The sequence below is a fragment of the Primulina tabacum genome, chromosome 2 (genome assembly GCF_025594145.1).
Source record: "Primulina tabacum isolate GXHZ01 chromosome 2, ASM2559414v2, whole genome shotgun sequence".
Classification (NCBI taxonomy): domain Eukaryota; kingdom Viridiplantae; phylum Streptophyta; class Magnoliopsida; order Lamiales; family Gesneriaceae; genus Primulina; species Primulina tabacum.
Window position 1 is genome coordinate 52,029,392 of NC_134551.1, and position 12,118 is coordinate 52,041,509.

Sequence of the window (12,118 nt, forward strand, 5' to 3'; positions counted from 1 at the left end):
GGAAATGCCTAATGTTATTGCAAATTTGGAACCTGAGGCCGTGGTCGCAGTTTAATGCTCTAGTTGGTTTCATTTCCGATGATATATCACATTTGCAGTGTCAACTATATTCTTCATTTCAAATTTGTATTTGACTCCTTTGACAAATTTATCATTTCAACAGGGTGGCGGGTTGCTGCTTCCAGCTGGTTGTTGTGATCCTTTCAACCCGAGGAGCCTTCTTTCAGATTCAAATTGTTACTGGTAACTGGACACACATAAAGCTCTAGGAAAAGAATTTCGAATGAAAATGTTGGCTGGCCCATCCTTCAATTAGTGATAAACTGAATCCATAACTTAAAATTTCTAAAGGGTTGGCAGATTCTTCAGCAGAATTGCCTCTTTGCCTGGTGTTAGGCAGTGAAGGAACTGGCCTTCCTGGAACCAGTAGGAGTGCTTGTGAGCTTGTGGGTATTCCTATGGCTGGAGAATTTGAGTCTTTAAATGTTTCGGTAGCTGGTGGCAGCTTCATGTATATGTTGCAACCCGAGAACAGTAGAGTTATTTGACTTCTGAGCAAGAAGATTCTTTCTGCTGTTACTGACAATATCGGTTAAAATCGATAATTTGGTTCTGGAAACACTTGTATACCCGTAATGGATAGGGTATCAGGACTTAACACCAAAATCACCGAGCATTTTGGATTCTCAAATGGTTTTTAAACTGAGCAAATGTTGTAAATGTTGCAACCCGAGAACAGTAGAGTCATTGCGTTAACCAAAAGTGGTGTTTTTATAGGCAAAGGGTACCAAGATAATGGGCTCTTTAAGATGAATGTAATGAATGTTATCCGCCAAGAGGCGAAGATGATTGAAGAAGGATCCACCTACAATTGCAGATGATGATACCGATACCCAAAGGAGAAATGCTGTGGATGCATGGAATCACAGCGATTTCTTATGCAGGAATTACATCCTAAATGGACTTGATGACACACTTTATAGTGTCTATTGTTCAGTAAAGACTGCAAAGGAATTGTGGGATTCCTTGGAGAAGAAGTACAAGACGGAGGATGCGGGTATCAAGAAGTTTGTTGTTGGAAAATTCCTATACTTCAAAATGACTGACTCCAAAACCGTGATTAGCCAAGTGCAGGAATTTCAAATCATTCTTCATGACTTGCTTTCTGAGGGAATGTTATTGAATGAGCCCTTCCAAGTAGCAGCACTAATCGAGAAGTTGCCGCCTATGTGGAAGGACTTCAAAAACTATCTTAAACATAAGCGCAAGGAGGTGAAACTCGAAGATCTAATCGTGAGACTTAGAATCGAGGAAGACAACCGAAACTGTGAGGCCAAGACATATAAAAGGGCGATGGAATCTGAAGTCTAAAGCAAATCTAGCGGAATCAAGAACTAGTCACAAGAGAAAGCGACCGAACGATGACAAGAAACAAGGAAAAGCCAAGAAGTTCAAAGGGAATTGCTTCAATTGTGGCAAGTCGAATCACATGGCAAAAGATTGTCGTCTTCCAAAGAGAGACAATACAAAGCAGAAACAAAGGCAAGCAAATGTCGTCGAAGAACGGTATGTACCAGTTGATATTTCGCAACTTGATTTATCTGCTGTTGTATTTGAAGCCAACTTGGTGGACAACCCAAGAGAGTGGTGGATAGACACCGGATCTACTAGCCACATTTGTGCCGAGAAGGAGATGTTCTCATCCTACTCTCCCAACAGTGAAAGAAAACTATTTATGGGAAACTCTACAACGTCTGATGTCGTAGGAGTTGGAGAAGTAGTGCTGAAGATGACTTCAGGAAAAGAAGTAACGCTAAAGAATGTACTGCATGTGCCGGACATTCGGAAGAACTTGGTTTCTGGTTCTTTGTTGAGTAAGGCCGGTTTTAGGCTTGTGTTCGAATCAGACAAATTTGTGTTAATCAAAAGTGATGTTTTTATAGGCAAAGGGTACCAAGATAATGGGCTCTTTAAGATGAATGTAATGAATGTTATCCGTCAAGAGGCGAAGAATAAAATTATAAATTCTGCGTACTTGATTGAAAGTTCAAATTTATGGCATGAAAGATTGGGACATATTAACTTTAACACGTTGCAAAGACTTGCTAACCAAAATGTAATACCTACATTTAAAAAGGATCCACAACACAAGTGTGAGATCTGTGTTGAAGCAAAAATGGCAAAGGTCCCTTTCCATTCGGTAACGAGAAGTACTACGCCGCTTGAGTTAATCCATACTGATATATGTGATTTAAAATTTGTACAAACTCGAAGTGGGAAAAAGTATTTCATAACATTCATTGATAATTGCACAAGGTTTTGCTATGTCTATTTGTTGAAAAGCAAAGATGAAGCAATAGAAACATTCAAAGCTTATAAGAATGAAGTCGAGAATTAACTCAGTTCAAAGATCAAAATGATAAGAAGTGATCGAGGTGGAGAGTATGTTGCTCCGTTTGAAGAATTTTGTGCAAAATCTGGCATAATTCATCAAACTACAGCTCCATACTCACCTCAATCAAACGGAGTAGCAGAACGCAAGAATCGTACTCTTAAGGAGATGATGAATGCGTTGTTGATAAACTCAGGCTTACCCCAAAACTTGTGGGGGGAAGCGATTCTCTCAGCGAACTACATTCTCAATAAAATACCACTCAAAGGAAACAATGAGACTCCATATGAGAAATGGAAAAAGCGTAAACCATCTTACAAATACCTCAAAGTGTGGGGGTGTTTGGCTAAAGTAGAAATACCAAAGCCAAAACAAGTTAAGATTGGGCCTAAAACAATCGACTTGCATCTTCATTGGATATGCAACTAATAGTAGTGCATATCGCTTCTTAGTGCACAAATTTGAAGTTCCTGATATAAATGGGGGAACGATAATTGAATCAAGGAACGCCGTATTCTTTGGAAAAATATTTCCTTGTAACGAAAGGAAAGAATCCCGTCTAAACAAAAGACCTTATGAAACTTCGATTGCACCCATTCAAGGCAATGAAGATATAAGGTGCAGTTAGAGAGCAAGGGTTGAAAAGTCATTTGGTCCCGATTTTTTAACATACTTGTTAGATAATGAACCAAGAACTATTCAAGAGGCTCTATCAAATCCAGAAGCTCCTTTCTGGAAAGAAGCAATCAAAAGTGAAATAGATTCCATAATGTACAACCACACATGGGAGTTAGTTGATCTTCCTCCGGGTTGTAAACCTTAGGATGCAAGTGGATCCTTAAAAGGAAATACAAAGAAGATGAATCTATAGATAAATATAAAACTCGACTGGTTGCCAAAGGGTTTAGACAACAAGAGGGATATGATTTCTTTGACACATACTCTCCAGTTACGAGAATCACATCCATTCGTGTTCTCATAGCCATTGCAGCGTTGCATGACCTTGAGATTCATCAAATGGATGTTAAAACAGCCTTTCTAAATGGAGTATTGGAAGAAGGAATCTATATGGAACAACCCGAGGGGTTTGTTGTACCCGAACAAGAGAAAAATGTGTGTAAACTTGTCAAGTCTCTATACGGACTCAAACAAGCACCTAAACAATGGCATGAAAAATTTGATACCACAATGATATCAAATGATTTCAAAATCAACGAATGTGACAAGTGCGTCTACATTAAAGGAAATAAAAATGTATATGTAATTGTTTGCCTTTATGTAGATGACATGTTAATCATGGGAAATAATCATGAGTTGATCATGAATACTAAGAAAATGTTGAAAAAACATTTTGATATGAAATACTTGGGGTTATGTGATATAATATTAGGGATTAAAATCTCTAGGAATTCTGAAAGAATTATATTATCACAAACTCATTATGTTGAAAAGGTTCTTGGAAAGTTCAAGGCACTCGACAATCCTTCGGCAAGAACACCTTTAGATTTGGGTGTTTATTTAACAAAGAATCGAGGAGAACCTATTGATCAACTAGAATATGCAAGGATAATCGGTAGTCTAATGTACTTGACTAGTTGTACCCGACCAGATCTTGCATACTCCATAAACAAGTTAAGTTGGATTTACAAGTAATCCAAATAAGGATCATTGGAAAGCCGTGACGAGAGTGCTTGGATATTTAAAATACACCATGAACTTTGGATTGGTATATACGAAATATCCAGCAGTATTGGAAGGATACTGTGATGCAAATTGGATATCTGACACAAAAGACTCCAAGTCCACAAGTGGATATGTGTTCACGATTGGTGGAGGAGCGATGTCATGGAAATCTTCTAGGCAAACATGCATAGCTCGATCCACGATGGAATCCGAGTTTATTGCTTTGGACAAAGCAGGAGAAGAAGCCGAGTGGCTAAGAAACTTCCTAGAAGATATTCCTTGTTGGAATAAACCAGTATCTTCTATTGTTATTTATTGTGATAGTCAATCATCAATAGGAAGAGCACAAAATAGTATGTACAATTGTAAGTCTCGACATATTCGTCGGAGACATAATACCATAAGACAATTGATCTGAAATGGGGTTATTTCTGTTGAATATGTGAAATCAAAGGAAAACCTAGCAGATCCGTTTACTAAAGATATAAATCGAGATCAATTATACAAACTAATAAGGGGAATAAGCTTGAAAGCCACAAAATAAAAATGTTTATAGCGGTAACCCAACCTTGTGAATTGGAGATCCCAAAACCTTGATTCAATGGGAAAACTAAGTTATAAACATTGGTTGAACACTTGGAAACAATGAAGGCTCATTCCTGAAACGTCCAAGTAAAATGTACCTGCAACATGTGGTGAGGTTAAATTTTTTTTTTAATGATTCCTATACCTAAGAGGTAGAGTATGACAGGATACTCTTGATAGGAGATCACCTATATAAGTGAGAAGTGATGGCCGCCTCAAGAACACTTATAATCTAAGATATGGTCCAGGGCCGAAATGGACACAACATGAGAACAAAATATGTTAGCTATTGTTGTGTAAATGCTGTTGACTTGGTTTACATAAACGGTTGAATGGTTCAAGACATCGCGTCACCAAGCAACTAGTAAATCCGATAGTATTTTACTACGGAAGGTTCAAAGCTAAAAGCTACCTTTCCCGATGCAATAATAGTTCAAAAGAACTTTCAAGTGGATTTGCATACATGCATAAATTTCATTCATGTGGGGGATTGTTAGAGAAAATGTGAATAAAATGGAAATGTGAATGGAAATGTGGTTGTCCCACATTGGAAGCTTAGAGAAAGGTTTTCCTCCTTATTAGTTCTAGTGTGGACTAAGGGTTTGGGCCCCAAGGGGTACCAAAGATTTTAGAAGGGGGGAGACGCTACTAGGCTAGGTCTCGGTGAATTAAACACATGCGCGCGCGCTCGCCCGGCCCGGCCCAGGGAGGTGTGGTGTCCAAACAGAAGCTGATGCGCCCTTGCGCGTGTTCTTGCGCGGATGCGCGCATTCTTGCACGCGAACAGAAGGCAGCGCGCGCCACACTGGTTTATTCAAAGTGCGCGGACAGAACATGGCGCGCGGCCGCGCCAGTTCTCGCGCGGGTGCGCGCGCACCGCTGTGCGGAAGAAGAACAAGGCGTCCTTTCACCGAAACAAGATGGCTACTCATCAAAAGTTGCATCTTTGCACGAAATATTGTGTTCATTCAAGACAATCTTTGATGCTCTACATATATCCCTTACATGCATTCATTTACATACTTTTGTTGCATCGAATTTCTTCTCCATATTGCTGCAGATTTTCGTTCATACACACTTGAAAGATCTTGCATTTCTCTGTTCGTCGAAGTCTAGAGTTTGTTGTGCTACTACTCTAGATAGGAGTCGTTGTATCTTAGGGACGATTGCCGTTAACGTAAATCACTTGTATACGGGCAATATCGTCTTGCGGATAAAGGATTTATCTTTGCCTCGACTTAAAGAATCGTTGTTGTTTCCAGGATTTCGAGAAGGACATTTCCAGAATTTCGTGAAGGACACCAGGTTTCAATAACAGTTCCCAATATAACACATTTAAATTTAGGATCCCGTGCATTCCCACAAGGCCTAAACTTCAATATGCAACGAAGAAGATAAATATTCCATAATATATAGCTTTAATCCATGACACTTTGCCAACCGAAACAAAATGTAGCTTTGAAAACGATAAATCTTTATATTTCATTCTCAAATGTACAGACGTCCAAGTAAAGAAACCAACACTGCAAACTATCTACTCTACTAGTTAACCACCTACAAAACTTAACCTTTTATTTATTGCTTTTGAAGAGAATGCTCAAGAACCAACCTCAGTCGGCGTTCCAACACATCTAATTCAGCAATCCTTTGCTTCTGCCAGCGTGATTGTAAACTCTGATAACTCATATTCCGCACTTCGCCACTCCCACCAGCAAGAAACATCGTCCTCAAGTCATTGCAACACTCATCAAACACATTCAGCACCACCTTCACAACTACTTCACCTAATGTATCCTCGCGGTCAAAGTTGACATTCCCGAACCCGACCTTGCGGCAGTGCGGCATTCCATTATTGTCCATTGCCGCATCTTCCCCTTCAAACTTCACATTCACCTCGCTTAATTTAACCTCTTCGCCATTCTCACTACAAAGAAAAGCATCTCCACGTTTGTCTTCATCCACATTCTCATCATCGAAACACTCTCCAATCCCACCTTCGCTTTGACCGAGTTCAGGGCCTGGATTAAGTCAAGCATCATTTCGGGCCTGTCTTCACAGCATAATGTTGCCTTTATCAAGCCCGAACCACCCTCGCAGGGACATACTTTGAGCTCGTCTGTTTCAGTCGGGAACACGGGGAAATTTAAGGTTGTGCCCGTATGATCCATGGCCGTTAATTCCGCGGTCGCTTGTTTCAACTCCTTAACGCGCCGAACTGCTTCTCCTAGCAAAGAAGCCTTGTCTGTCTACAATATCTTACCCGGTAAAAGATTAAAGAGACATTGATTCAATGGAGGCCAGCTTAATTTTTATGAACTGATAAATTTATTACCTTGTGCACATTTGGAAGAATGGCTTTGAGAGTGGCGATGTGGCCATTGATTCGCTTTCTCCTCCTCCTTTCAGCTTCCTTGTGACTATTGCTTGCTGGAACTGCTTTTGCCTCGGTCATGTGTTTAACATTTTCACTCAAATGATTATCTTCTGTTAATGGTGGTGATGAACTCAGCGTTCTCTGAAGAATAGGATCATAAGAATCTAAACAGTTTCCCAGTTCGTAAAAACTTGCAGGATTAATCGAAAACATCTCTACACACCTCACAGCTTTACCAAAAAAAAAAAAACACGCACAAGAACCTAGAAAAAATCACGAAGAGGAAGAGATTATTCAGGGGTTGTCTGTGTGCGCGTACGCCGATCGAATCTCGGGTTTTAAGAAAGTTTATATGGGCATTTATCAATAACTCTTGGGAATATGAGACACGCGGGACGAAATTAAGGAGCATTAATTTCCAGATATGTTTATTTTATTACATTTGCAGATATGTTTGGTGAAAGCTATATTTGATCTGAGCTTCTTGGGATTGTGGGTGACAAGCAAAATCAATTATTCACACACGAGGAATCACTCAGGTTCACCATATTCATTTGCCTGAGATTTTCCATTTTGTTTAGCCATTTGTCTGTTGGGGCTGCATGCCCTTTTATAGTAGGGATACGATAATCCAATTATTTATATATTTATTTTAGTTTCTTTTATAAGAATTGCACAAGTTGGTTTGGTTTATACAATTTATTTTAATTTTTTGGTTTTCGATAATCATTTTGGCCATGTAATTTGATTATTTTTTGACATCTGGTCTTTTTTTTTTGATATGTCAGCATTAATCGTTATAATGATAGGACTCTTGAAAAAAAGAACGAACTCCAAAAATATAAACAATTTAGATGACAAAAACCCAAATTTGAATCTCCACATTACCAAAACACAAAATTAGAGGACTAATTAACATTGAGCAACGGTATGTTTTCATACTATAGGCTCAATATTTAAATACCACGATATTACCACCTATCATTATTGAAGGAAAATATATATGTAGCATCTCGATGGTATAACTTTGCTCGATGGTAATAATCACTAATCAAACGAAACTTGGCTATGGTACACCGAATGTTATCTTTTTCGAGCCAATTCAACGAGCTAGCCCGAGTATGCTGAAAAATGTACGTAGCAGTCTGAAACTATATATATATATATATATGTGTATATGTATATGTATGTATATGTATATGTATATGTATATAAATTTATTTGAAAATTAAGTCTGACGAATACTGGAGAGTGGAATCCGAACTGAAGGAGGGGACAATAAAGTTGGGAGAATGGAATCTTTGTTTGTTTGTTTGACTACAAGGAATCGAATTGCTTTTGGGAGTAGAATTCTACTTCCAGTGGAGAAATTCAAAAGGCGCAATCATTTTCCGGCGGATGGATTTGCGACACACTCGGTCAAACAAAAGAACATGGAACGACAGCATCATTTATATTTATATATATGGTTTTCTTGGAATCAATTATTTATTTATTTATGTCAAACCATAATGTATATAAATAAGCTTTTCTTTATGAAACAGTGTAATCAAAATAGAAAATATTATTGGATCAAATTCAACTACACCGTAAACCTGATCCGAATCAATGTTAACGTCGGATTAAGTTCAAATTAAAAACGATTAAAAATGTTTCAGATTGAATCAGATTCATATCATTCTAGTTTGATCTGGACCATTAAGCATCTCTAGTTTGATGTTGAAAAAAATTTCTTTGAGAAAGTGTAATGTTTGCTTAATTTGTTTTTTTTATAATTTTGTTTTTTTTATGTTATCAACTCCCCCTTAGTTGAACTATATGAATTATTGGAACAAATTAATTCAGTAATATTATTCGATTGGTGTTATTTTCAACATGATTTTTGGTGTGATATATTATTGACATATTGTTAACTGCAGCAATGTGGAAGTCATACATCATCACAGTGATATAATATTGTTCGCTTTGTGCTTAAAAATTCATGAATCTGTTTTTAGACTTTACCAAAAATACGTTACAGATATCAGGATTTTTGTTGTATTCTCAACGTTAGCCTCCTCGGTTGAAGTACTTTTATGGCTCGGGCCTTTGGTTTTCTTATTTATTACTTGTACTTTTAGACAGAATATGGTTATCCATTCTTATTAAGAAATCTAGATCAGAAAACAAATGGTGGAAGAATCAACTTTCCTCGTGCATCTTTAGTCTTGTCCATGAATCTCCTCTGGATTTGTTATTTTCGATGCACAAATGGAGGGGTCCGTTTTGTGTTGAACCAAACGGGTGAGACATTTGCTGCAACGTTAATTTTCAGAACTGCAAACCCAATGTGGTAGCTGCAAGATTGTGACAATAAGCCCTTGGGGCCAACCCGAGAAGATCGTCGTCTTCTAAGACCAGTAAGGCGAACCTTAGAAACCTGGGTCATTAGGACATATTAAAAGAGGGTGACAATATATATATTTCCACATACGTCGTATGGATAGAACGTATGATTGTTTAATCATCGTCATATCATAATATAATAAATAGTCGAAGCCAATTTATTATTAAAAAATAGTTGTTGATTATGCATCTAGCGGTCAGTTGGTATTTTTTTTTAATTACAACACACGTAGGGAGAGAGATCAAACCCGAAGAACCGACTAATCCGACAGGAGGTGAGACTATTAGGTTACAAGCTGCCATGTCTCGGTCAGTTGCTATTTCAAAATGAAAATATTGGAGATAATAATTTAAAGTTGTGTTTGATTTGTTGGATGAAAAAGTTTAAATCGAATTCAAGTGAAGCTATGCCATTTCAATAATAATCGTTATAAATTTCAAAATATATTATTTTTTAAATCAAATTTTTCTATCCAATCAATATTTGCCGAGTGATCACACGACCTTTGGCTAATTATTCAAATTTATCCCTTTTGTCTCTTGAATTCAACATGATGATGTGCATTTTCTTTTTTTTTTTTATAAAAATAAAATAAAATTACGGTGTCTTGTCCACCAGCAGGGAAATGATTGCGCTTTTGAATTTCTCCACTAAAATTCTACTGCCAAAAGCTTTCCTCTTTCATGTCAAACAAACATAGATTCTGTTCCTTATCCTTTGATTTACTGTTTCTAGTTCACTTTTTTAAATCTAAGATTTTTAAAATACGAGCAAACTTTAATTTAACAAGGGAATCGACTCTATGAAATAAAAGGGCATCGTCAATGATGTAGAATTTTTTAGGACATTGTATTTTTTTTGTCTCAACAATAAAATATTCCACCAGTGAAAGAAAACTAATCAAAAATCAAGAATACTTAATGGTCATTTCACAAAAAATTTGTAGAGAATTGAAATATCCTTCTTTTGGTAAATGAAATCAAACCAGACAAAGTTTTCTAAACTTTTGACATTAATGAGACAGATATCTTAAAATGGCATTAAGTAGTATATATGAATACATGACTTTGTTAGAAGGCCGTGTGATAAAAGGCAACATGCGTGGTAAGACATGTTTTTATCAAAATTCAAACGCAAAATCAAACCATATCGTCTGCAATAGCCAAAAGTCCTGGCTGCGGCTTATGTACACCAAGATTTGTAGAATTTCTTCCCTCACATGCATCACACACACACACACACACACACATATCTATATGTATGTGTATATATATATATAGAAAGGGAGTGGCTCTGTCACTACTATAAAAGGGCATGCAGCCCGGTGAGCAAATGGTTAAACAAAAGGAAGTGATTCCTTTCCTAGTCTGTGAATTGATTTGGCTGGTCACACACAATCCCAAGAAGCTCAGATTTAAGAAATTTAGCTTCCGGCAAAACAATCATCTTTAATTTCGCTCACATATTTCATATTTCCTCCAAGTTATTGATCCATTAAATGCCCATATAAATATTCTTAAAACCCGAGATTCGGCATATATATTGTGTACAGACACGCACGTCCCTCGGTTGTCTCTTCCTCTTTATGATTTGTTCTAGTTTCTTGTGTGAGTGAGCGTACGTGTTTTATTCTATTTTCTTGAAGCTGAAGGCATAGAGATGTTTTCTATTAGGTCCAAGTTTCTATGAACTGGGAAACTGTTCGGATTCCTATGACATTTTTCAGAGAGTACCATTGTGTTCTCCACCATTAATAACAGAAGATAGTCACCTGAATGAAAATCTTAGCCCGAAATCCATGGCCGAGACAAAAGCAGTTGCAGCAAGCAATAGTCACAAGGAAGCTGAAAGAAGAAGAAGAAAGCGAATCAATGGCCACATCGCCACTCTCAAAGCCATTCTTCCAAACATGCACAAGGTAATTACTTTATCAGTTGATGAAAATTAAGCTGGCCTCCGTTGAATGAATCTATGCCTCTTTAATCTTTTGCTGTGTAAATAAATATTGTAGACAGACAAGGCTTCTTTGCTTGGAGAAGCAGTCCGGCGCGTGAAGGAGTTGAAACAAGCGACCGCGGAATTGACGGCCATGGATCACACGGCCGAAGAGGTTATTAAGACAAAACACAGCACAACCTTAAATTTCACTATGTTCCCGACCGAAACAGACGAGGTCAAAGTATGTCCCTGCGAGGGTGGTTCGGGCTTGATAAAGGCAACATTATGCTGTGAAGATAGGCCCGAGATGATACTTGACTTGATCCAGGCCCTGGACAAGGTCAAAGCTAAGGTAATGAGAGCAGAAATGTCCACCATTGGAGGTAGAACAAAGAGTAGCTTGTGGGTGGAATTGGTTTCTTCAAATGTCGGAAGTGAAAGGGATTTGGGCTTGGGAAGATTAAGACAAGTGCTGAAAATGGTGGTTGAGAAGTCCACTTTGTTGGCCAGTTCGGGCCAGACACTGCCGGGGAATAAACGACCTCGTTTCTATCACTTCTGACGAATTTTATTTCCATTCTTGTTTAGATTTTTTTATCTACAATACGTTCTGTGTTGGTAAACCAAGAACATCATTTGCAATCATCTTGTCACACTACTTTTTTAATAAAATAAAAATATTTTCTCAATGTACAACACAAATGGCATTGGCTTTTGTCTATTTTATATAAATGTTAGTGTATATCATATATCATGTATG

The 12,118-nt window shown here is 37.7% G+C and overlaps 2 protein-coding genes across 2 annotated transcripts; one reads left to right on the forward strand and one right to left on the reverse strand.

Moving 5' to 3' along the window:
• Positions 1–6,104: 6,104 nt before the first annotated feature.
• On the reverse strand, positions 6,105–7,596 carry LOC142538047 (transcription factor bHLH30-like). Its single transcript, XM_075643489.1, has 2 exons — positions 6,993–7,596; positions 6,105–6,906 (listed from the first exon to the last, which is right to left on the reverse strand). Exons 1-2 carry the CDS (start codon positions 7,245–7,247, stop codon positions 6,559–6,561), a joined length of 603 nt encoding a protein of 200 aa, XP_075499604.1. The 5' UTR covers positions 7,248–7,596; the 3' UTR covers positions 6,105–6,558.
• Positions 7,597–10,518: 2,922 nt separating this feature from the next.
• Positions 10,519–12,046, forward strand: LOC142538048 (transcription factor bHLH30-like). The gene is made up of 2 exons (XM_075643490.1): positions 10,519–11,338; positions 11,432–12,046. Exons 1-2 carry the CDS (start codon positions 11,219–11,221, stop codon positions 11,918–11,920), a joined length of 609 nt encoding a protein of 202 aa, XP_075499605.1. The 5' UTR covers positions 10,519–11,218; the 3' UTR covers positions 11,921–12,046.
• The last annotated feature ends 72 nt before the right edge of the window (positions 12,047–12,118 follow it).